Source organism: Chlorocebus sabaeus, chromosome 14, assembly GCF_047675955.1.
Source record: "Chlorocebus sabaeus isolate Y175 chromosome 14, mChlSab1.0.hap1, whole genome shotgun sequence".
Lineage (NCBI taxonomy): Eukaryota > Metazoa > Chordata > Mammalia > Primates > Cercopithecidae > Chlorocebus > Chlorocebus sabaeus.
In genome coordinates this window covers 72,572,861-72,599,184 of record NC_132917.1, presented here as the reverse complement: position 1 = coordinate 72,599,184, position 26,324 = coordinate 72,572,861, and the positions used below count along the sequence as shown (strand labels likewise).

Sequence of the window (26,324 nt, the reverse complement as noted above, 5' to 3'; positions counted from 1 at the left end):
AGGACCTGTGTATGCTATTTATCCTCACCCAGCCATTGCATCTTCCTATACTCATCTTGGGCTGTTCTTTTTTATGCTCCTTTGATGCCTCTATCCCACACTTCTCCCATAGCTCCTTGGTGCCCTGGTCCATGATAGTCAGCACAATGTTTTGTCTCTGGTTATTGAAGTAGTCATGTGGTGGGATACCTCCTTGGCACGGTAGTACTGAATATAGCTCATAATGCTCCCGAATTGCTGATATCACTTGCTGGTTGGTACTCATCTTCTTTTCCTCTTGCTTCCCTTGCCTTCCATCAAATTTCTTCAAGTTGCAAATTCCTTCAACTTGCTGAGGATGCCCCAGCAGGAATACCTGAACTGGAGGCTACTGATTTAGGGTTTTAGTCTGTTTCAGGCTCCACCCAGTTACTTTGAGGGCAGAGGGGATTAATGTCTAGCAGGACACGTAGGAGACTCTGGTCTAGGGGGATCCATTTGACCTAGGTTCAGAATCTATGAAATAAAAGGTTTCCTGAACTCTAGAAAATAGTTTAGACAATGTAAAAAGTATTAACAACTGTTAATGCTATTTTAACATACTGATGAAAATAAATTGTACTCTAAGATGCCCATTATTTCTTTTGCAGTGTATACATATACACACTTATCTTCTTTGAAATAAATGAAGTAGTATGCTAGATAGCTGGTATAATTTCTTTTTCTTTTTCTTTTTTAAAAATTTTTTGGAGACAGAGTATCACTCTGTCACCCAGTCTGGAGTGCAGTGGCATGATCTCGGCCCACTGCAACCTTTGCCTCCCGAGTTCAAGTGATTCTCCTGCCTCAGCCTCCCAAGAAGCTGGGACTACAGGTGCATGCCACCACGCCCAGCTAATTTTTGTATTTTTGTAGAGATGGGGTTTCACCATGTTGGCCAGGCTGGTCTCGAACTCCTGGCCTCAAATGATCCACTGCCTCAGCCTCCCAGAGTGCTGGGATTACAGGCGTGAGCCACTGCGCCTGGCTTCTTTTTATTATTATGCATTGAAATAGTTATTGAATGGTATTGACACAGTTATTATCTTTATTTATTTTTTTGAGATGGAGTTTCGCTCTTTTACCCAGGCTGGAGTGAAGTGGCATGATCTTGACTCACTACAACCTGTGCCCCCCACCCGGTTCAAGCGATTCTCCCACCTCAGCCTCCCGAGTAGCTGGGAATACAGGCATGCACCACCACGCCCAGCTAATTTTTATATTTTTAGTAGAGACTGGGTTTCACCATGTTGGCCAGGCTGGTCTCAAACTCCTGAGCTCAGGTTGATCCACCTGACTCGGCCTCCCAAAGTGATAGGATTACAGGTGTGAATCACCACACCCTGCCCACAGTTATTATCTTTCTTACTGGAAGCATTTGTTAGGTTCCTAGGAATATGTTTCAGAACGATAGTTTGCATGAAATTAATTTAGTGTTCCTTGATCAGTATTTTTGGCAAAAACTGAAATTAAATATAATCGAATTGAATAGAAAACAAGAGAGTGTATTACATGTACTAAGGATAAACATTGTTTCTTGAAAATTGTGTGTGTGTTCCCTATACTTGTGTACTGAGTTGCAATGGAAAATGTATTTTTTACAGTGAGTTTAAGGTGAAAAAAAGTGAGAAATGGTCCCTTCATAAGTCAAATAAGGCTACTCTAGTAGACAGTGTTGCTGAATTTACGAGTATTATGGAGGGTTGAATTTTGGGAGATCTCCAGTTTAGGATAAAAAATATCTAATTTGTTATTTAATAACTACCATAATGGGGATAGCATTATCACCCAAGGAAGCCATTATGATTTTTATTCACATTGCTTGAACGCTTTTTCTTATATTGAGCTGAATACTGTTTTCTAGTAACAAGCATTGGTTTGAGTAATAAGCTCCATTTTTAGGGAACCACTTTACTTCTGATAGCTCTTCAGATATTTGAAGGGCAGCCATTGCTTAAATATGGTTTATAGTACGTAGGATCCAGGTACGGTGTATAGTGTCTCCAAGTGAATATTTTTCCCCTCTTTTGGCTAAAAATTGCTTCATCTCTTTTTCATGTGGTATAGCTTTGACTCCCTCTCCAAATCTGTTCACCTCTAACCATGCTTCAGCTTGTAAAGCCCTTCTTAAAATGTGGCATCCAATTGTAAATTTCATAGTGTGGTATTACTACCTTACCATCACGCTTATTCTAGACCAGGGGTTAGCAAACTCTGTCTCTTAGGCCAAATCCAGCTTGCCCCCTGTTTGTGTAAATAAAATTTTGTCGGAACACAGCCATGACCTTTCATTTACATGTATTTTCTTTATGGCTGCATTCCTGCTACAGAGGTAGAGTTGAATAGTTACAACAGAGATTGTATGGCTTGCAAAGCCTAAAATATTTGCTATCTAGCCCTTTATGGAAACAGATTGCTGACCCCCATTTAGACAATGCTTCTGTTAACATTGTCTTGGATGTGCATTTTGGATGACTTTATCACTCTTAATTTGTATTGAGCTCAGTGCAATAAAACCACAAAGTGTTTCACATGTGGTGCCATTAAGTAAATAATAAAGAGGGAATTTGCTGTTTTTTTTGCCTCCCTTTCTGGTACTTTAAAGAGGCTTCCTGGAGGAGTTCACAGTTCATTTTGTCTTTGGATGGAGGTGCAGATGGTAATCCGCTTTGAATGATAGTCCAGGTATAGTGTATAGTTCAGAGCAGTGATTTCAAAAGTGTGGTCTTTTAAAAAACTAGCTCCTTGAGAAGATCTTCAGTTAAAGGGTATTATGTCAGATAAATTTGGAAAACATCCTGTAAGATATCCCTTTCTTGGGCATTTACAGTGCATGTCATATCATGTGTGTTTGTGTGTATGTGTGTGTGTCTGTTTGTGTGTCTGTGTTTGTGCGCTCATGTGTGCATGGCTGTGTGCATGTGCAGAATACCTGCTCACTAACACTTCTTGATGTCCTAAGGGACATAATAGGAAATGCTAGGTTAGGGGATGCATTAAAAGTATAAGGTGTAGCAATTACTGGTGGAAGGCTAGAAAGCCTTTATTAAACAACATAATAGAAGTTAGTATTGCTTATGTTTTGATATCACAGATGATGAGGAAATTACTATTCTATATAATTAATTTTTTCCATCATTGAAATGTCAAAAGTGGGTATCAAAAAAAGTAGATGCCATTTCCTTTAATAATGAACTCTGTATCATTTAAGGGTGTATTCACAAATTTTTGACTATCTGATGGAGAGACTATGTTGGAAAAATGGAAGTATGGAAGTGTTAGGAGCTGTTAAGAATTAATGATCCAAAAATAATTTAGGTAAAGCATTTTCTAAAAATAAAATAATAAGCAAACAGGGAAACTATGACTTGAGTTAAAAAGTTCAGTATATACCCAAGTTGGATATAGGAATACATTGGTGAAATGAAGAATATCTATGATAAAATTTGTTCTTTCTATTTTATTTTTCTCTCCCCTTTTTCCTCTTGTCTCCCCAAAGTTAAAGTGTGATCTTCAGTTATTATAGTATCTTAGTTTAGAACTGTTCTAAACTCACCATATTTTTTAGTAAATTTTTCTTTTCAAAAGGTCATGCAAACATCCAGTAGAAAAGTTGACATAATTTAAACCCAAGAGAATGCCACTGGACCAATATGTAGTGGAATACTGAAAATATCTAACTACCTATTCCCATTCTTTTCATATTAAATTTAGATCTTTTTCAACTATTGTCTAAATGTTTGTTTTTTATGAGTATAAATTGTCTTCTCTCCACAGAATCAAGTGACGGATACTAATAGAAAACTACAACATGAGGGAAAGGAAGTAAGACCAGTTTACCTTTTGAAGAAATCTTTCTGTTTCATGCCACTCTCTTTTAATGACTATGTTATTCATTTAGTGGTTAAGACTGTAAGTAGTATGTTGGAAGTACTTGGACGTTATTGTTGCTCTTCCTAATGTTTATCTAAATTAAATGAACGTAGTTACTGGGAAGTCTAAGGAGAGAGGATACAGCCTTCTTAGTTGTGCTTTTAGATCATTGACTTGTCATAATACAGTAATGCTCTTCCTCTGCCTGGAATGTTATTTCCTCAATATTCACCTTCTTCAAATCTTTGCTCAAATGTTGCCTTCTTACCTTATTTGAAATTGTGATCTCACTCTTACCCGTGCGTTCTTTTGATCCTTTCCCACTTTTTCTTCATTGTGCCTGTCATGCTCTGATATTATATTTAATATATTTTTACTTATATATATATTTTTTGCCTGTCAACCTCCATTGGAAATTAAACCCCATGTGATTAGAAATTTTTTTTTGCTTTATTCATTGCTGTATCCCCTCCATCTACCTAAATAGTGACTGGCACAATGTGGATGCTCAACAAATATTTATTTATCAAATTAATCAACCAGGCACAGAGGCTGAGATTATATGCTGTAATCCCAGTGCTTTGGGAGGCTGAGGCGGGAGGATCACTTGAGGCAAGGAGTTTGAGATCAGCTTGGGCAACATAGTGAGACCGAGACCCCATCTCTACCCCCAACCCCCCAAAAAAAAACCAAAAAAAAAAAAAAAAAAAAAAAAAAAGAAAAACAACCATAACCAGGCATGGTGGTGCATGCCTGTAGTCCCAGCTATTTGGGAGACTGAGGTGGGAGGATGTCTTAAGCCCAGGAGTTTAAGGTTGCATTGAGCCATGATTGCGCCACTGCACTCTCAGCCTGGGTGATGGAGGGAGACCCCATCTCTATCCCCCCACCATTAAAAAAAATCGTTGATTCTATTAATTGACATATTTACCATTTAAACCATCACAGTTTATAATATTATTTTATATCTATTTGCTCATTTGATCCTCATGGCCGACAAAATCAGGACAGGTATTATCACTGTTTGATTGATGAGGAAACTAAAACAAATGATTTGCTGTATTTTACATAGTTATTGGCAAGGCTGGGACTAAAACCCGGGTTTTCTGACTTGTAGTACATGACTGTTCTCTGTTATCATGCTTCTTTCTTATCACCTAATACTTTTAAAATGTTTAATTTTAATAACCTTTAAGATTAGCTTTTGATTGTTTTATCAGTGACTTACTCAGGACCATTCTCTGGTTCTTTTCTGCGTGGTATCTAAGCAGATAACATTTTTTAGGTATGGGTGTAGGATGAATGCTGCAAGTAGATGTGTAGATTATTACTTTTTAAAGAAGGTTGTCTCACATTCTAAATTCTGTGGAGTACAATTTCTTCTAGTTATATTATGGTATGACTTCTGATAGAAGCCTTTAAAACTGGAGCTAGAGGAATAAAAGTGAGTTACTTTTCACCAAACTGTAATTTTTAGAAAAGCCACATCTTTTAAGTGTGTGGTTTATTTGTTGAAATAGAGATTTAGTTGAAGAGAGTTTTTTTTTTTTTTTTTCTCCTGGATAACCCTTGTATTTTAGGACTTCATTTTACCTAGCCCTTCCTAGTATTGTATGTATCTTGGGGAGAAAGCGGGAAACTGTGCAGGAATGTTTTACTGGTTAAGAAAGGCAGTTCTTTAGTTCACTTGGCAGGTCTTACTAAGAAACTGTCTGGGATTTTCTGATGAATTGAACACAGTGTGGAAAAATGTGACTGAAAGCTTTTTATTTACAGCCATTGGCATAATTCAGTCTTTTTCCCTCTCGCCAAGCTGGTAATAGCAATGGAAGAGCTGAAGCAGTGTCGACTACAACAGAGAAATATTTCTGCCACTGTTGATAAATTAATGCTGTGTCTTCCAGGTGAGGAACTGGAAATGGAGAAGGATTTTTGGTGTAATTTTTTTGCTTTAATTAGGCTTTCTCTAAATCATGTTTGTGTTTTCTTTTCTTTCTTTTAAGTCCTAGAGATGTACAGCAAACTGAGGGACCAGATGAAAACTAAAAGGTAAGATTTTTTTTTTAACTGAACAGTTTTTAGTACCTAAAATTTCTGTTATTTAGAATACTTTTAGGTCCATATTTAGCATAACTTTTCAAAAAATAAGTTTCTAACATCTTCTTAACCTTTTGTATATTTATTGATTCGTTATAGATTTATTTATATATATATGTGGTATGCTAATGTGTTCTGTCATGTATTAGGTTTAACAAATAATACTTACAGTTAGATTTTTAAAAGACCCAGTCTTTTTTTTTTTTTTGAGACGGAGTCTCACTCTGTCGCCCAGGCTGGAGTGCAGTGGCACGATCTCCACTAACTGCAAGCTCCGCCCCCCGGGTTCACGCCGTTCTCCTGCCTCAACCTCCCGTGTAGCTGGGACTACAGGCGCCCGCCACCGCGTCCGGCTAAGTTTTTCTGTTTTTAGTAGAGACAGGGTTTCACAGTGTTAGCCAGAATGGTCTCGATCTCCTGACCTCGTGATCCGCCCTTCTCGGCCTCCCAAAGTGCTGGGATTACAGGCGTGAGCCACCACGCCAGGCCAAGACCCAGTCTTCTAAGGAAAAGCATATACCTATTTTAGTGATAGTTGGTTTGAGATATGTTTTGATTTATTTAATAGTGTCGTAGAAAAAAATAGTACTGGTTTTGGTGCAAGAGTACATTAGCTGGGGTTCTTCAGAAAAACAGAACCAATAGCGTGTGTGTCTGTGTGTGTGTGTGTGTGTGTGTGTGTGCGCGCGCGCGTGCGCGCGCGTATCTCTCTCTGTTTACCTACTGGAGAGGGAAGTATTTATTTTAAGGAATTGGCTCACATGATTGTGGAGTATAGCAAGTATAGCAAAAGCTGCGGTGTAGTCTGGCAAGCTAGGGTCCAGTGAAGAGTTAAGATAATAGCTTGAGTTCCAAGGGGCTCTTCTGTAGAATTCCCTCTTCCTTGGGCACAGTCAGCCTTTTTCCTATTAAGGTTTCACCTGTGGTGGAATGAGGCCACTCACATTATGGAGGGTAATCATCTTTACTCATAGTCTACTGACTTAAATGTTAATCTCATCTAAAAAATACCATCACGGAAACATCTAGAATAATGTTTGACCAAATATCTGGGTCCAGTGGTCAGCCAAGTTGCCGCATAAAATTAACTGTTGTAAAGGGGAAGGGTGAGGTTAAATTCAGAGGATTTCTCTTCTGTATGTTGTTTTTTTCTAAAGGAAAATCTGTAGTGACTCTATAGTTCTGCTCCCCAAACTAGAATAAGCATCTCCCATCTCTCTACCCTGAGATGCCCTGTAGTATGATGGGGATATATGAAGCTGTAGGATAAACAGAGCATGTCTTCTTGGAATGTTAATTTTACCTAGGTTTTGAGGGAAAAAGTATACATTTAAAATATATTTAATATTGAGATAAGAATAGAAATATTATGGATAAAAATTCAAAATTCTCAAGAATTTTGAAGCTGAATCATTAGACATTAAAATAGGAGGACATGCTCTCATAAGAGAACATGGATAGAACGCTATGAGAAGTTCTGCCTGTGATATGAAAGTAGTATTAGTTCCCTAATACCCTTTTAGTAAAGTTCTAAAATTATAGAGAATTTAAAATCACCTGTGAGCCAGGTGCAGTGGCTCACACCTATAATCCCAGCACTTTAGGAGGCTGAGGCGGGTGGATCACTCAAGGCCAGAAGTTTGAGACCTGCCTGGTCAACACGGAGAAACCCCATCTCTACTGAAAAACAAAAAAAGGAGCTGATTACAGGAGGTGGTGCACACCTGTAATCCCAGGTACTTTGGAGGCCAAGGAATGAGAATTGTCTCACATGATAGCTCGCATTCAGGAGGCAGAGGTTGCGATGAGCTGAGATTGCACCACTGAGCTCCAGCCCGGGTGACAGAGCGAGGCTATCTCAAAAACAAACAAAATTCACCTGTGTACCAACTTCTCGGAATTAACAGATATTAACGATTTTCCAGTTTTGATTCATATATGTGTAAAGAAAAAAATATGTAGTATATATATAAAACATATATATGGACAGAAACAGGTATATATATATCTACTTTAAAAAATTACAGATAAAATTTATGTTCCCTTCTTCGGTCCTATTCCTTTCCTTTCAGTCCTATTCCTTTCCCCTGAGGAAACCAGTATCATAAATTTGTTGAATATTCTTCTAGTCTGTGCTTTTAATATTTATAAATCATATATTTTTTTTGTGTTTTAAGAAGTTTATGTAGATGATTCTCAGTCCTCATTTTGAGATCTGTGTATTCACTCAGCAAAGATGAATCAAATACCTATTATGTGCTAGGCATTGCTCTTGGTGCTGGGGATACAGCTATGAATAAAATGGATAAAAATACCCACCCTTTGGGGCATGCATACTAGTAGGCAGCTTATTTTCTCTATGTATATAGACACAGTTTGCTCATTTTAATCACTCCATAGTAGTCTATTATATGAATAATTCACATTTCCCCTGCCAGTTCCAGTGATTATCACAAGTGCTGTTCGCCAATATTTCTAGCTGCTTCCTTTGGTGCAAGGTAGTATTATATTTCCTGGGTTCCCTGTGTATATTTACTGGGTTCCCAGTTCCATGTGACTTTTTCTGGCTGATAAGATGTGAGCAGAAGTGATACGTATCACTTTTGGGCTTAGCATTTAATTTCCCTCCAGAGTTCTCTTATTTTCTCTTGTTCTTGAAAAATGGCAACTCCAAGATGCTGGTTGAGTCCCTGAGTAACTTCAGAGAGCGTAGCCTACCTGCCAACCCGTTGTGAATGTATAACATGAGTAAGTTTTAAATCTTTGTTTTAAGTCACTGAGATTTTGGGGGTGGTTGTTACTACAAGATAACTATCCTTACTGATACTGTTAGGGACATTTGGTATGTTTCCAGTAGTTATGACAGACCGTGGTACAATAAATATCCTTGTTCTTGTCTCCTTGGACTCACATTCAAAATTTCTTGAGAGTGTTGTTCTTTAGATGCTTCTATGCATGGAAGTGGTATCATGCGGGATTAGTTAAATATAGATTCTGATAGAATAGATCTGGCTGGGGTCATTCCTGAGATTCTGCATTTTTTGCCACGCTCCCAGGTGATGTCAATTCTGTTGGTCCAGGGTCTATACCTAGAAAGAGATCAGCTGGATCAGAGAAAGGGTTTACATGTCTTTGATCTTATTGTTGTTCTCTATGGTGATTTCCCCATTTATCCTACCATTGGTATTTTGTGGGAGGTCCTGTTACTCTACCTCTTGGTAACATCTATATTGTCAAACTTTTGGTTTTTGCCAGTCTGATGATTGTGAAATGATAGATCACTATTGTGATTTTTATTAGATTATTAGTGAATTTAGGTTTTAGGCATTTGGGTTTTCTCTCATCTACTTGCTGCCCACTTTTAGGTTGTTTATTATTTTCTTTTTCATATATAGGAATTATATACTTTGGATGCCTTTTCCTGTTATATATTGTCTTCCAGTGCATGGCTTACCTATTAACATTATATAATTAGTAGTTTTTGTTGCATAGAAATTTTAAGTTTTGGTATAATCAAATTTATTTTGTGGGTTTCAAAAAATTTTGTTTTTAGACATTCTTAAGTTCAGTATAAATAACAGTGTCTTTTTCTTGAACCAGTTGAAAGTAAGTTGCTAACATGACACACTGTCATCCCCAATTACTCTAGTATGGTTTCCTACAGATAAAGACATTCTTGTGTGCAACCACAGTGCAGTAGAGAATGGACATTAGCTTTGATATATTTCTAGCATTAATTGGCATACCCAGTTCAAGTTTTGCCAATTGTCTCAATCATGTTCTTTCTAGCAAAAGAATCCAGTTCAAATCACAAGTTGCTTTTAGTTGTCATGTCTCTTTAGTCTTTTTCAGTCTGGAACTGTCCTCAGCCTTTCCTTGCCTTTCATGACTTTATTACTTTATTACTGTTGAAGATTACAGGTCAGTTATTCTGTAGAATGATCTTGCTTTCTTTAAAAATTTCTCATCTGACCATCTCTGTTTTTAAATAAGACTGTTTAGATCTTTTACATTTCATACAATTATCAACATAGGCGTTTAAATCTACTGTCTTCTTTTATATTTTCCATTTATCCTACCTGTTCTTTGTTCCTTCTCTGTATTCTTGTATTTTTAAAAAATCAATTTCTATATTTCAGGTTGTTGTTTTATATTTAGTAATGCCCTATTATTTATACCTCTTAGTTTTACAATTTTTCCTTGGTATCCTCAGTGTATTGGTTACAGGTGCCTTGGGATAGGGGACTAGGTGTAGACGCTTAAGTCCCTTATATAAAATGGCATGGTATTATCATATAACCTACACACATCGTCCTAAAACTTTCAGTCATCTCTAGATTACTTAGAATACCTAACAAAATGTACATGCTGTGTAAGTAGTTGTTACACTGTTTTGTTTTATTTGTGTTTTTAAAAAAACATTTTTGATCAAAATAGTTGATTGAATTCACAGATCTGGAACCTGCAAATGTGAAGGGCCAACTGTATTTTATTTTTTTCGTGGTTCCTTCTATCTTTACAATGTGTAACTTACAATGAGTCTTTAAATATTACACCAAATCACACACAATGCAAGATTCTTATAATGATATTCTTCCACTTTACCCTTCTTTATGTCATTGTTGTCATGTTATATTCTTCCATTTTACCCTTCCTTATGTCATTGTTGTCATGTTATTATTGTTATGTTATTATGTCGTAAGACCTGTGACAACACAGGTCATGCTCATTTTTGCTGTAACTTTTAAAGAAATTTAAAAATTAAAGAGAAAAACTCTCATATATTTACCCACATTATTTTAAATGTAGATCCAAGTTTGTATCTGGTATTATTTTCCCCCTTTGGTTAAATGACATCCTTTAATATTTCTTGTTGGATCAGTCTGCTGGCTATGAATTCTCTCAGAAATACAGTATTTCTGAAAAAAATATTTATTTCACCTTCAGTTTTTAAATTGAATTATAATTCCTATATTATAACATTCATCATTTTTAAGTGTACAGTTGAATAGATTTTAATACATTCATGTGGTTGTAACGTCATCATCACTAGCTGATTCCAGGACATTTTCATTACCCCAAAAAGGAATCTTGTACCCATTCCTCTTTCCTCTCTGCCCTGGCAACCACTAATCTGCTTTCTGTCTCCATAGATTTGCCTATTCTGAACATCTCATGTAAATGGAATCATACATTATGCAGCCTTTTGTGTCTGACTTTTTCCACGTAGCATAATGGAAGGTTTTCAAGGTTCATTCATGTTATAGAATGTATCACTGTTTCATTCCTTTTTATGGCTGAATACTCTCTCATTGTATAGATAAACTGCTTTTAGTTACCTTTTCATCATTTAATGGACATTTGGGTTATTATCACTTTTCAACTACTAAGAATAATGCTGCTACAAATGTTCATTTACAAGCTTTTGTGTGAGCATATGCTTTCAGGTTTCTTGCGAAAATACTTAGGAGTAGAATTTCTGGGTCACGTGGTAAACATTTGGTGCACTTTGTCTCTGTGTATGTTTTATCATTTTGAGGAACTTAGATTCTTTTCCAAAGCACCTGCACCTTTTTATCTTCCCAACAGCAGCATAGATGTTTCCAATTATTGCATAGCCTAGTCAATACTTATTATTGTCTACCCAGGCCAGGCATGGTGGCTTATGCCTGTAATCCCAGCACTTTGGGAGGCCAAGGTGGGCAGATTGCTTGAGCCCAGGAGTTTGAGACCAGCCTGGCTAACATGGCAAAACCCCATCCCTACTAAAGACACAAAAATAAGGCGAGTGTGGTGGTGTGTGTCTGTAATCCCAGCTCCTCAGAGGGGCTGAGGCATAAGGATTGCTTGAACTGGGGAGGCTGAGGTTGCAGTGAGCTGAGATCACGCACTGCATTCCAGCCTGGGGTGACAAAGTGAGACTCTGTTTCAAAAACAAAACGAAACAAAAAATCCTTATCATTTGACTTTAATGTAGCCATCCTGGTGGGTGTGAAATGGTGTCTGATTGTTTACCTTCATTTTAAAAAAACCTTGATGGATATAGAATTTGAGGTTTATAGTTTCATTAGTTCATAAGACATGATTTCATTGTCTTCTGGCTTCTGCAGTTTCCGAGGAGAGATGTATAAGTAGCCTTACCTTTTTCTCCCTGTAAGTAATGTGTCTTTTCTCTAGCTGTTTTAAAGCTTTCGTCTTTATCATTTGTTTTCAGGTAATTTGATTTTGTGCACTTTGGTATAAATATATGCACACATGTGTGTATTTATCCTGCTTGTGGTTTGTTTAGCTTCTTGGATCTGTGGGTTTACAATATTCATAAAATCTGGAAAATGTTGACATTATTTTTCCAAACTCTTTTTTTGTCCTTTTCCCATCACCATTTTGGGACTTCAGTTATATTAATATTTATGTTGGACAGCTTGATTAACCCCGCAGGTGACTTGAAGATCTTTTCTCCCCGCCCCCTCAGTCCTCTCTGTGTTTTATTTGAGATAGATTTTATGGCTGTGTTCAAGCACATTGATCTCTCTCATTTGCATTGTGTAATGTTTTAGTCCCTTTCAGTGACATTTTCATTTCAGATAATATATTTTTCATGTATAGAAGTTACATTTAGCTTTTTATGTCTTATTTCTTTTATTATTTGTTTCTTTATGTACATGTACCTTGTCCTAATTGCTGTTTTTATGTACTCCTTTGCTACTTCTGCCACTTCTGGCATTTTTTTTAGATCTGTCTGCAGACTGATTTTGTTTTTCCTGCTTGTAGGTCAGTTCTTTGCTTCTTTTCATGTCTAGAAATTTTTGATTGAATAATGAATATTATGTTGATGAGTCTCTGGATTTTTGGGTGCTTTTTTTTTTTTTTTTTTTTTTTTTTTCCTTTAGAGAGTGTTGGGCTTTGTTTTAGCAAATGGTCAGGTGATTGCAGATCAGTTTGTTACCTTCCGACCCAATTTTTAAACTCTGCTTAAAGGCCTACCTTTATTCCAGGGGAGTTCAGTTTTACTAAGTAAGACTTGATCCCTCTATAATCTACTCTGAATAGCTCAGGAGTCCCCAATGACTCTTCACTTTGACTGTTCAGAGTCTGAATGTTTATCTGCCTTGTCTGAGATCCTTGAAGTGTTCATCTTACCTTCCCCTGGCTGGTCTCCCACTCTCTCCCTTCCTTCCTTCTTTTTACCTATGCATGTGGAATTTCACTTTCCCTATGCCTGTCCTAGTACTTAGCAGACTCAAGGGAACCCCTGTGTAAATTTCTGCAGTTCTTTTTCTGCATTGCTTTTTTTGGGGAACTCTGCCACACAACTTCAAGCTGAATCAACTTTCCTGAGCTACTATCACTGATTCTTTAAGTCAGCAAGGCTGCTGAGCTCTGTTTTGATTTTTTTCTGGCTGTGCCCATGACCTAGAAATCAACTTTAGGTAGATAATCCTGGTGATTATTAAACTCACCTTGTTTGTTTCCCTTTTTACAGAGAGAGCAGTTCTATGTTGCCTGATGTCCAATGTCTACAAATGACTGTTTCATATATTTTTGCCAATATTCTACTTGTTTATAAAGTGAGAGATCATGTCTGTTCCTTGTTAGGCTTTTGTAGCTGGAAGTCTGTTTTTTTTTTTTTTTAAGCTATAAATACTGACTTTTCTACTGCATTTTATGCTCCCTGGGGAAAGACATCTGAACATCTTTCTATCTCTAGTGCACAGAAGAGATTAAATGTTTGTTAATGATGCTCTTTGATTAGGAGTGACACTAATATTTTTCTGTGATGAAAGCTTTTATTTCATATTTTATCATACTCTGAATTTTAAAAAATTTCTTATAGATAGTTGTAATTTGCTTTCAAGCATCACTTCCTAGAATTTTAGAAACCTTCTCTGTGAAAGAATTCCATGCTATGGCAAGAAAGTACCAAAATTTATTTTGCTTGGAACCAATATATTTCTTCTTGCTTTAGCATTCAACCATGTCTGTTTTCTGATCATGGTTATTCAGTTTGTAGGATTATTTAGAACCTCTTTCCCTGCCTTCTTCCCTTTTATTCTCTGCTTTTATTTTCTTTACTTTAGTTCTGATTGTATCTCTGTTAAGGAGCCTGCATGAGAAGAGGGGAGAGAGTGACCACACATGCAAGTGAAACTTAGGAATTTGCCTTTTGATTCAGTTTTAATAATGTTTGGAGATTGTCAAAAGTACATCAAAATCTAATTTTGGATTTCTGTGGTCACTGGACACAATTTTTTTCTTTTGGTGCCTGCTATACAGGTGTTAGTTGGCTATCATTCTTTAACCTGTCATGGATATTGAAATAGACTAGACATTTGAATATTACTGATTCGTTATAGTTAAAATGTGACTATGCTGGGAAGGGACAATGGGGGAAATTGGGTGACATCCTTTGTTTCCAGGAATCACTGGGTTTTGTACTAATTAGCTTTGAAAAATGTGGAGCTATTTGACAGACCAGATGTTTTCAGCATGAGCCATGTGTCTCATCAGTGAATGTGCCTTGCATCTGCAGGCAACATTGTTGAATTCTCCTCATTCTATAAACAATGTTCCAAAATATAACTAAACCCCAAAGTGTGTTTATCTTTTTGGCTTAATTTCTGGCTTTGTATCCATTCTAAAGTTTCTCTCTAGAGGAATTACATTTTATTGCACATAGCTCTTCATAACTAATTGTAGTATAAACACCATTCTGTTTATACTAAACCATGTGAATTGTATTGTTTTTGAGCCTGTAAAATTTTAATAAGAGCAATGATTTCAGATTTAACTATATTTGTACTTTTATTTCTATATTTAGTGAGAATAAAACTTTGTTCCCTCCATTTACTTGAACAAAGACTTTGATTTTTTGGAACACATGAGGGAAAACATTAAAAACAAAAAAACAAAAAAACAAAAAACTCAAGTAAAACCAGTCTCTAGTCTTTAGCATTTGTGGTACTAAATTCATTGGAGCAAGAAGAGTTTAAGTATTTGCTGTGAAAATCATTCTTAAAGTCCAAAATAGAGCTGTAAGTCTTTGCTTTATAAGGATGGAACTGAATTTTTCCTATACCAAATATATCATGGGAAACATGGAAATTAGGAAATTAAAAGTATGAAGGAGAAAATTATCACTCGTAGTATTGCCATCCAAAGGAAAAATATCATGGCTAACATTTTTGTGTTTATTTTTCTCATTTTGCTCTCTACTTTTGTGTGTGTGTGTATGTTTCCAGTGATATATATCTCATATATGCCTACATGTTCATAATTTATATGTGTAAATATTTGTAATTTTGAAGAATATTATGATTATACTTGTAAGATCTATTTTTTTTTTTTTTTCAATTGGAGCACCATTCCTGGAGGTACTGCAATGCCAGGTTGATGCATGGAGGGGACTAAATAAGTTCCCATTTTATCTCCCTGCTGCAAAAATCCATTTAATAAATATTGTCCTCTGATAAGAGAATGTATCAGATATTAAACTGATAAGATATATCAGATATTAAATTTGATCTTAGCCAAAAGGCCAACAGGCAATGAGATCTGTTTTTTGAAATTATTTTCATTCAACAATATTGTAAACATTTTGCTCTTTTATTAGCCTTTTACTACTTCTTATTAGAAATCTAGGTTAGTTTTTTTATTTGCTAACATAAATAATTCTATAATTCAAGAGGCTTATACGTATTGCTGTGCATCTTTTTTTTGTTTGTTTGTTTGGAAATGCAATTGCTTAAAATAATTGTTTTGCTAAAATTCTTCATTGAAAACTTGTGTCATTCATAAAAACTTTTTTGTCAGCCGGCTGTGAATTCCATTTATTGAAACCCCCGATGAAACACATTATCTTTTAAGAAATCTTTGGCAGTTTGATTTGCATTTTTTCACATATCAGTTAAACATTTTTTTTCATGTGTTGACCCTTTTTGGTTCTTTTGTAAATTTTCTTTGTTCATTTTTTTTACAAAAACAACTCAAGTTTATTAATCTTTTTTTTTTTTTTGAGATGGAGTCTTACTCTATCACCCAGGCTGGAGTGCAATGACGTGATCTCAGCTCACTGCACCCTCTGTCTCCTAGGTTCAAGCGATTCTCCTGCCTCAGCCTCTTGAGTAGCTGGATTTACAGGCTCCCACCAACATGCCCGACTAATTTTTGTATTTTTAGTAGAGAAGAGGTTTCATCTTGTTGCCTAGGCTTGTCTTGAACTGACCACAAGTGATCTGCCTGCCTCGGCCTCCCAAAGTGCTGGAATTACAGGCGTGAGCCACCACGCCCGGCCTGTTAATCTTTTAGGTACACATTACAAATAAAGTTTACCAGTTTTTCCCTTTATTCTTATTTTTTTTTTGCACAACTTATTTCATTTTTACCTATTCAGCTTTATTAGTCTTAATTTTATTTGTCCTCTTATGCATATAGAAGCTTTCCTATTAGACAAATATCATCCCTTTTATTATTATGGAATGTCCTTCTGTGTTACTAGCAATATTTGTTGGCTTAAAGTCTTTTGTATCTTGTATTAATACAGCCATTTCAGCTCTTTTGTGGTTCCTTTTTATTTATTTATTTATTTTTTTTTGACGGGTCTCACTCTGTTATCCAGGTTAGAATGCAGTAGCCTGATCTCAGCTCACTGCAACCTCTGCCCATTCAGGCTTAAGTGATCCTCCCACCTCAGCTTCCCAAGTACTTGGGACTACAGGTGCATGCCACCACATCTGGCTAATTTTTTGTAATTTTTTTGGTAGATATGAGATTTTGCCTTGTTGCCCAGGCAGGTCTCAAACTCTTGAGCTCAAGTGATCCACCCACCTTGACCTCCCAAAGTGTTGGCATTGCAGGTGTGAGCCACTGTGCCCAGCCTTATGGTTACTTTTTTTTATGGCATATCTTCTTTCCCTTTTACTTTCAACCTATTTGTATCTTTGAATCTAAGTGTGTTTCTTGTAGACAATATGTAGTTGGATCATGCTTTTTAAGTCCTGACGATGTTGGCCTTCCAATTGGATTGCTTAGTTCATTCTCATTTAATGTAATTATTGATATGGTTGGATTTTGTTCTTTGTTTTCTATATTTTTAGTGTCTTTTTTTGTTTGTTTTTGTTGCTCCTTTACTGCTTTCTTTTGTGTTACATATTTTTAGTGTACTATTTGAATTCTTTTGTTGATTTTCAAATGATATATATTTTTGATCTTTTTTAGAGGTTGCTCTCTGGATTATAATATGCATCTTATCACAATCTACTGGAGGTCATTGCTGATATAAATTTGGTATAATATGTAGTAGTAGTTTTGCTTCAATTAGCTCCATTTCTTTCCTACTCTTTGGTGCTGTTATTATTAGATATATTACACTTACACATTTTGTAAACCCATTGATACAGTGTTATAATCATTGCTTTAAAAAATTTTATCTTTTAAAGACGTTAAGAAAAGAGAAAAAATATCTTTATTCGTCTTTCATATTTAGCATGTATTTACTATTTCCCATGTTCTTCGTTTCTTTCTGTGAATTCAAGTTACCATCTGCTGTCATTTCCTTTCAGGCTTCCTTTAGTATTTCTTGTAAGGCAGGTCTGCTAGCAAGGAATTTTCTGTCTTTCTTTGTCTGGAAAGGTATCATATTTCCCTTTGATTTTTAAATAGTCATCAGCTAATGATTGGTTAGAGGTTATGCTCAAAAAACTTGAGTAAGGTTTCCAGTCTTTGCTAATGAGTTTCTATGTGGGTTAGGGACTACATTAAAAGCAGTTTTAAAGTCAGCTTAAACTTTTACCTACCTTCTTAGTTTTCCCATGTGCCTGTCTACAGCCTCCTAGTCAGCCAGTGATGTGTGGATTGCTTAGACCCTTTTAGATGTCGCCTGCAGGTATGCATAGCCTCTCAGCCAGCTAGCAACTTGCAGAGAGTTTATCAAGCCCTTCTGTGGGTCTTTTATTTCTATGGTTTACCTGTTAAATTTCTGGTTAGTCCTTTGGTCTGTTGTTTGCCCCAACCCAAATTGTAACTTTTGACCAGTAGAGCTGGAGACTTTTCTTATTTATTTATTTATTTATTTATTTATTTATTTATTTATTTTTACTGAGTTCGCTACTTTCACTAACAGCATCTCTCAATATGAGTTTTTTGCCCTCTGCTCCAAATTATGTCAGCCCCTCATCTCAGGAAAGCTGCTGATTTTCATGACTAGCCATGGCCAATGAACAGGGGTGGAGGAATTAGAAGGGGAGAGTGATGGAAGTAGCTCCAGGCAAGAAAGCTACAGAGTCCCACTGTTGAGCAGTTATTATGAATAAACACTTCTTGACTTGTTGTTCTCTTTTGTTTAGTTTCCAGAACCCTGAAGTAGTTGTTTTGGATAGTTTACATTTGTTTTCTTTGGATAGAAGATTTGCCAAGCTTTTCTGTGTGCCGTAGTTGGAAGTCTAGCCTTGGATACTTCATTTTATAGGATGGATTTTTTTTTGGCATTGAGATGATGATTCTTCATTTCCTTTTATTTCTCTTTTTTTAAGACTGAGTCTCACTTCGTCGTCTAGGCTGGAGTGCAGTAGCGTGATCTCGGCTCACTGAAACCTCCGCCTCCGGGGTTCAAGTGATTCTCGTGCCTCAGCTTCCTGAGTAGCTGAGATTACAGGCTTGCACCACCATGCCCAGCTAATTTTTGTATTTTTAGTAGAGATGGGGTTTCACCGTGTTGACCTGGCTAATCTCAAACTCCTGGCCTCAAGTGATCCACCTGTCTTGGCCTCCCAAAGTGCTGGGATTACAGGCCTGATCCACCATGCCTGGCCCCTTTTTTTTCTCTTATGTCATTAATTTTATTGGTAGTTATTTTAAGTCTTATGCATTCTTTGGATAAAATCTTTTTTGATTATAATTTCCCAGTCTTTTAAAGTATGTATTAATTTTTAATAATTTGAGATTCTTTTCACCAATGTTCTCATTAAAACTTAATGCTGGATTTGTCTTAATGCACAGTGAAAACCAATTCAGGCTAGACATTTTGCCTAACCCTAAAGAAAACTGAGTGAGCTAAAGGTGATCAATTCCTTTTGTAGGCATTACCCTGCACTGAAAACTCTGGAACATCTAGAGCATACCTACCTGCCTCAAGTAAGCCACTATCGATTCTGCAAGGTGATGGTGGACAACATCCCCAAGCTTCGAGAAGAAATAAAAGATGTTTCTATGTCCGATCTCAAAGACTTTCTGGAGAGCATCCGCAAACATTCAGACAAAATTGGAGAGACTGCCATGAAGCAAGTAGGTCTTGGGTTTATGATAGGTTGGCCAGTGGCTTATCAGTATTGAGTTAAACACAGGTTTCTCTTTGCCAAGTATCTAGTTGTTTCTTATCATTTTAGGGAAGTCCTTCATATTTATGGGAACACGTGATTAAAAATGTTTTCTTTTTTTTTAACAGAGCAATGGACAATTGTATTTTTTTGCTCTGTAGATGTTCAGTAAATATTGGTCAGTTGTAATGGTTTACATTGAGATTATGAAGAAATTTTTCTATTGTTTGTATACTTCCCTTGACTTTGCATGTAATTTGAAGCTCAAGATATTTTAAAGTTCTCCTTCTAGTTAATGACCTAAATTGTACCACATGTGTCTTTGGTTGATTATTTACTACGTAAGCAAGATAGCATGTTATATATGCATATTTCTTATATTAATAGGTGTCAGTGAAAAAAGGCCTATTGGGAAATGCTTTGAATTATGATCAAAGAAAAGAATTTATTAACAGCTTGTATATTAATAAATATGTTACCACTATTTACATTTGTTAAAACATTTTCATCCCTAAGTCACCAAAGTCACAAGGAACATCTAAATTTCTTTTTTTAAATTATGAATGAAAGGTCAGTAATGTTTTACAATGGTATTTGCTCACTTGAAATTTGTCACATTGATTTTATGAAAAATTTTTAGTATACCTGATGATGTAGCCTACAACAACAAATACAAGAATCAGTTGTTTATGGAAAGTACTTTTTGGTTCTGTAAACAAGAGTGTTCTTGAATAGATCATTTGTAGTTTTTATCATTCTGTGAGGAATGAGGGAATAGATTATATTTCAAATCATATTTTAGGTCTTGACTAGCCTTGATAATCTATTCAGATGTCTATTTGATCCATAATATCTATTTGATCCTCCAAAAGAGATTCTCCAGTTACCGTTTCCTCAGGGAATACAGATATTTTCCTTTTCTTCCTTTAAATTTTGTCAGTGTTATACTTCACAAAGTACAGAGTTTAAAAGTAGATGATAAACCTGACAGAGATAATTGTGTGATTTCATTGTTTATAGTGGTGAGGAAACAAAATTAATTAGTGACAATATACCTTTGCATTGCTGGGTACATATTTTGAATACAGGAATGAAGCTATCTTCTGAGATAAGTCTTTATTGTGGTTCACTCAGTTTTTCCTAAGCTTTTAAAATATAGGAGAGTATAGTACAAAGCCTCTATGGAAGCTGCCTTTTAAAAATTGCTTTTTCTGAGCCTCTGCTTGAGAAATTAATTTGCTTCCCTTTTGATGAAAGAGGAAGCCATGAAGAATATTACTTTATTTAATGTGAGGCTAACTGGGCTCATTCCTCAATTATCTGAAGAAATTAAGACCAAGAAGAGGGAAGTAACTTGCTCAAGTTCAAACAACTTGTAAAGGTGAGATCCTGCTTTAGAATTCAGGTTGGGTTGAAATGAATTTGACTACTATGATACTCAATCTGTGTAAACTATTAGCTGTTTGCTCTATTTTTGTCATATAAAGAAATGATGAAGAAATCTTTTGTAAATCCAGGACTTTTAATTAACTGAGAAATCTTTATTTCTCCTATAACATTTTTCATCTCAGGATCCTTGAGTAAAGATATGTTAACACATTAAAAAATCTTTTGTAGTACCTAGAATGTAAGGAAGATAGGAGAGAGAAAATACCATGTACTTTGTACATACTAGGTGTTCAATAAATGTTTGAATTCCCAGATAAGAGGGAGAGGAAGTGGTTTATTTCTCACTACCTCAAGCCCAAAACAGTGTTTCTGGTTTGTGATAGTTTTCTTTGCAATGGTGATTTAAGGACTTAGAATCCTCCCATTGTGTGGCTCTTCCATCTTCAAGATGGCTTTGAAGATTGCTTCAGAAGGAGAAAGACCAAAGAGTGTTGCATGTGGGAGGGTCTTTAAGGGCCAGGCATGGATGCCACACGTCACTTCTACCCATATTCTGTTGGTCTGAACTTAATTATAGAGCCATACCTACCTGCAAGAGAGGCTGGAAAATGTAATCTCACTCATTCTCTAACAGGAGGAGGATATAGGTTTGATGAATGATAGTATCTGGCACAGTCTACCTTCTGGTGATCAAATATCTTTTCATTCTTTCTCTCATACATAGAACACACTCCTTCCCTAGGGGGCAACAGTCCAATGGCCCATGTAGTCATTACATCCATCTCAAAATCTAGTATCTTCCAGGGATGCTCAACCCTCTCCATAAGATTCAGCCATGGCTCTTCATGAGCTGGTAACTACTCAACTAAAATTGCAAGTTGTGTGTACTGGTGTATCCTTCTACCCCCAATATACAATGAAAAAGCTAGAATAAAATAATTATAACAAAACCTTTTATTTAGAAAAGGGAAGAATGGGAGACAAACAATATTCTCTGCTTCATAACAAATCATATAAATCTACTTAGGCAGGCCCTGGGAAGTTCCTCTGCTCTGGTAGTAGGGGAATTTCCTTGCTTAGACCTTGATTCCCTGGAAGGAACTCCTTTGCTCATTGTTCTCTTGAGCTCCTAGCTGCACACTGGCTTTTACTTGTTTATATGTGTGTGTGTATGTATATACTTTATATGTGTGTATATATATACTTTATATATTTTTTATTTTTTATATATTATATATATATTTTAAATATATACTTCTGAAGTAGATGCTGGGAAATATACATTCCTTAGAAGGCATACTTCTCTTTCTCTCTCTATATCTATATATCTGTATCTGCAATTGTGTCTACATTTACATTTATGTATGTCTTTTACTGCCTGCTTTTTGCTTTTTGCCTGAGGGTTGGTTTAAGGTTCTGAACAAACATTTATTAATATTTAGTCAAAATTTGTGTTTTTTTGACACTATCATTCCCTCAAAATGTAGGCATCTCATCTTTTTCTTTCCAGTAGGTTCTGTGAGGACACCATACCCACTGTTCTTCCCTAAATATAATTTTCAAGAATGATTTTGTTTTTCTTCTCTTCTCTTTGGGGAAGTAGTGGAGGTTGGGGAGCATAGCCCTTACTTCATGCTTCTTTCTCAGTTTGATGGCCTTACATTGAGGTGACGTGAAACAGTGGGTGGTAAGATCATGCTTGAATCTGACATCTCTGCCTCAGAGTTGAGTCACTTTGTTGAACTAAAAGCCTTCCTGGGACTTTATTGCATAAGCCTTTACTATTTATTTTTTCTCATACTGTTTAAGATCTGTATATATTCCCCTTTTAACCCTGTGAGGCCTAAGTTTCTGGGACTACTTCTGTTCCCTATAATTTCAGTCTGCAAATGAGCTAATACTTTTCTGAGCTTATCGTTTTTATGCAATACATTGCCAAAAGCAGAAAGTAAATACCAGTGTACACTATAACTCTCACTCTTTATTTACTTATAGTGCAGTAGGCCCAATAGGGAAGTGATATGCCTATTCACTTATTATAGGTTCCAGTTTTACTGGTTGTTTTGCCACAGTATTATAGGGCTTTTCAGCCTTTTAACTTGTTAAATATATGTTCTTACTGCCCACTGCCTGACCACTAAACCCATGTCTTTTATTTTAGATTTTTTTTGGGGGGTAACACCATATTTCCAACACCTGTTTCTGTATTCCTTAAATAATGTTCCCTGCTGTAACAAACTCTAAAATCTCATAATAGAAATTTTATGTTTTGCTTATGTAAAGACCAAAATGCATGTCCCTGGTGGGTGACTTTCAAGAGATCTAGGACTCTTCCACCTTGTGGCTTTCAAGGGTACCACAGAAGGGGAAAGAGAGTAAGTAATGCCTGGAGGTTTTTTAGGGATGAAGCTTATAAGTGGCACGTCTCACTTCTGCCAATATTACATTGGCCAGAAGCCAATCACTGCAAAGGAGGGTCGGAAATATACTCTAGCTGTGTGATCAGGAGAAAGAAGAAATAGGCTTGATGAATAGCTAAGCTAGTCTCTGCCATAACCTGCTATCATATAGCCTACAAAGATAAGTATCTTCCACGTCTCTTGCTTTTTCTTCACAATCTTATCTTTTCATCATTTTCCCTATGTGTTTGCCTTCTAATTTATTAATTCAGTTTTTAGCTTTGTCATTGCTGCTATTTAGGACTTTATTATTATTTTTTAGTCTAACAGTCACAGTTTTGGCTTTGAAGAATTTGTTCTTGTTCTTATATTCCTCCTGTATCATGGTAACTTCTTTTTTCAAACATTTCTAAGTATGCTTCTTTAGAATTGTACTGAGAAAACAGACTTGAAAGTCTTACTTAATATTGATAGTTGGTCTGGGCTTTTCTAGAAATTATGTAGGTGACTGCTTTTTCTTGGTGAGCATCCCTCTTTTTATTCTTCTACCCAGTGTGTCCTGAGGTGCTGCAGTGAGTGATCCATGGGTGAACTTTGTCCTTGATACTGTGGAGCCAGGTTGGTACATTGGCTTCTTTTTGGGATATACCAGCCAAAACATCACTAACTGGTTCTACCCTAATTAAACTTGAATGAGTAAATTAAGCTCTAATAATTTATCTGAGATTATAATCTCAAACTGTTTGTTGTTCAACTTTATTAAAATATAAAACACAAAAAATACTATTTGAGGATCCTCTGAAGCATATGTGGCTTGTGCATTCTTCTGTATGCAAGGTTTTATATAGAACTTTATCATTAGGAAGCTCTTTTTCTTTAATTGCATGTGGTCTAAAATCGAAAGGTCTTTAGATAGAACTTTATCACTAGGAAGCTCTTTTTCTTTAATTGCATGTGGTAAACAGGATTCTAAAATGTCCTCCAGGATTCTTGCCCCCTTGCATGTACATCCAATAAAATCACCTCTTCTTGAGAGGGTGGGCTTGATCTAATCAGAGGAGATCCTTTAAAAGAGGGCCAGGAGGTCAGAGATAGAAGATGTTAGAAAGATTCAGTGCTCCAGCAGATACTCTATTGTTGGTCTTGAAGAAACAAAGCGCCATTTTGGGAGAAGGCCACATGGCAGGAAACTGAAGGCAGCCTTAAGTTGCTAAAAATGATCCCCGCTTGACAGCCAACAAGAAAATGGGGACTTCGGTCCTACAATCACAAGGAACTGAATTCTGCCAACAACTTTAATAAGCTTAAAAGAGGACCCTGGGTTCCAAGTGAGAGAGACCCCAGCAATGATTGACACCATGATTTCAGCCTGGTGAGACTGAACAAAGGACACAGACCCAATAGTAATACTGGCATTCTAAACCCCTGATCCATGAGTTAACTCTGAGATAATAATTGCGTGTGGCTTTAAGTTGCTAAATTTATAGCAGTTTGTTACTCAGGAAAAGAAAACCTATACTCTATTATTTTGGCCTCAAATAGAATTACTTAAAAAAACTTGTACATTGATGTGTTGCCTTTGGATCTAGGAAACAATTGTATAGTTTCATTTAAAATGGGGTCTAGCTAGATGTCTCTCAGTCTTCTGTCTGTCTTCCAATATACCTGGGAAGCTGCAGAAAAATAAGAGAATATACAAGGTCAATCATTTAGCGAATCTGAGGAGGAGTTTCAAAATTGTCCATTTTACTGTTAGTATTGTACAGTAGTCCACACTTATTTATGGTTTCACTTTTAATGGTTTCAGTTATCCAGAGTCAACTGTAGTTCAAAAATATTAAATGGAAAATTCCAGAAATAAACAATTAATAAACTTCAAGTTGTTCACCATTTGGAGTAGTGTGATGAAATCCCCTGTTCAGTTCCACCTGGGACAGAATCATCCCTTGGTCCAGCGTATCCATGCTGTATATGCTAACTGTCCTATCCACCTGTTAGTCACTTAGTAACCCTCTTGGTTATCAGATTTACTGTGGCAGTATTGACTGCTTGTGTTCAAGCAGCCCTTATTTTACTTAGTAATGGCTCCAAAGTGCAAGAGTAGTGATACTGGCATATGGTTATAATTGTTCTATTTTATCATTTATTATTATTTATTGTAGTTAATCTCTTCCTGTGCTTAGTTTATAAATTAAACTTTATCATAGGTATATACAGTTATATAGGGCATGGTACTTATCCATGGTTTCAGGGATATATGGGGGAACTTGGAACAAACCTTCTGTGGATAAGAGAGAGGGGGGCTACTGTAGTGAATTTTAAGTTAAGTTTATTTTCAACAAATCTTTTATTGCATTTGTTGTTGTCATTTTGTTTTTAACATGGTAGTAGATTGAAAGCATTTAGTGGACATACATGTGGGTTCTGCCATGGGAAATAGAGCCATCTATAGAGCAGTAGAAAACCCCTCCATTTTATCCTATTCCATTTTCTGTGTTGATCTTCTTCCTGTGTGCTTCCAAAATACTGTGTATATCTTATTTTGGAACTTTGACTTTAGTTTGAAGTGATTAAAAAAAAAATCCTCAAAAAGTTCTTTGTTAATTGTCAACTGTTTTCTAGTTTTCCTTTTGAAATTTTTTTCTGGATTTCACTTATTATGGAATTGATTTGTACAGGAGAGAAGATCTGTATTTCTTATTTTGATTACTTTGCTTTAGGCCTTGTGGGACTAAATAACATTTATAATGTAATCATTCTGTGTGAGCCCTTTAACAAGGGGAAGGATTTATTTACTTTTACAATTCTAACTTGCCTTTGCCAGACTATATGGGTTATGCAACTGATTTAAGGAAGTGAACTAATTGCCTATAAAAGATATTGAAGGCTCCTAGGCATTATTCCTTGAATAAATGGGTAAGATTAGTTGTCACCATGGTCCTTTCAAACCTTTACTTTCTTTGGTTAAGTCTTCACTACAGCAAAATTTACTCTTTAATGTATGGCGTAGAACATCTTTTGACTTAGATCTGGCACAGTACTATTGACTGAGTTCACATAGTCCATGTATTCACCACTATGTAAAAGAAGTATTGTTGAAGCCTCTTGTATGCTAGATATTATGCAAAACATGCACAGAGTGTGGTCTTTGTTGTCAAAGAAGTTGGTCTGGTGTTCCTGGATTTACTTTCTTTTCTCTTTTCTTCTTGATTTTGATAGTTGTATGTTTGTACCAATT

The 26,324-nt window shown here is 36.0% G+C and overlaps 1 protein-coding gene and 1 non-coding gene across 6 annotated transcripts in view; one reads left to right on the top strand and one right to left on the bottom strand.

The window, feature by feature from the left end:
* The window catches only part of EXOC6B (exocyst complex component 6B), a 703,452-nt gene that overhangs the window by 94,118 nt on the left and 583,010 nt on the right, over positions 1 to 26,324 (top strand). For all 5 annotated transcript variants that reach the window (XM_007970248.3, XM_073023072.1, XM_007970245.3 and 2 more), the window contains exons 3-6: positions 3,796 to 3,843; positions 5,705 to 5,795; positions 5,895 to 5,940; positions 19,062 to 19,266. In XM_007970248.3, the coding sequence (XP_007968439.1) occupies positions 3,796 to 3,843; positions 5,705 to 5,795; positions 5,895 to 5,940; positions 19,062 to 19,266 (390 nt within the window). The remainder of the gene's footprint in view (positions 1 to 3,795; positions 3,844 to 5,704; positions 5,796 to 5,894; positions 5,941 to 19,061; positions 19,267 to 26,324) is intronic.
* Positions 15,338 to 15,535, bottom strand: LOC119627476 (U2 spliceosomal RNA). Its single transcript, XR_005243665.1, has one exon. It is a non-coding gene; the product is annotated as a U2 spliceosomal RNA (small nuclear RNA).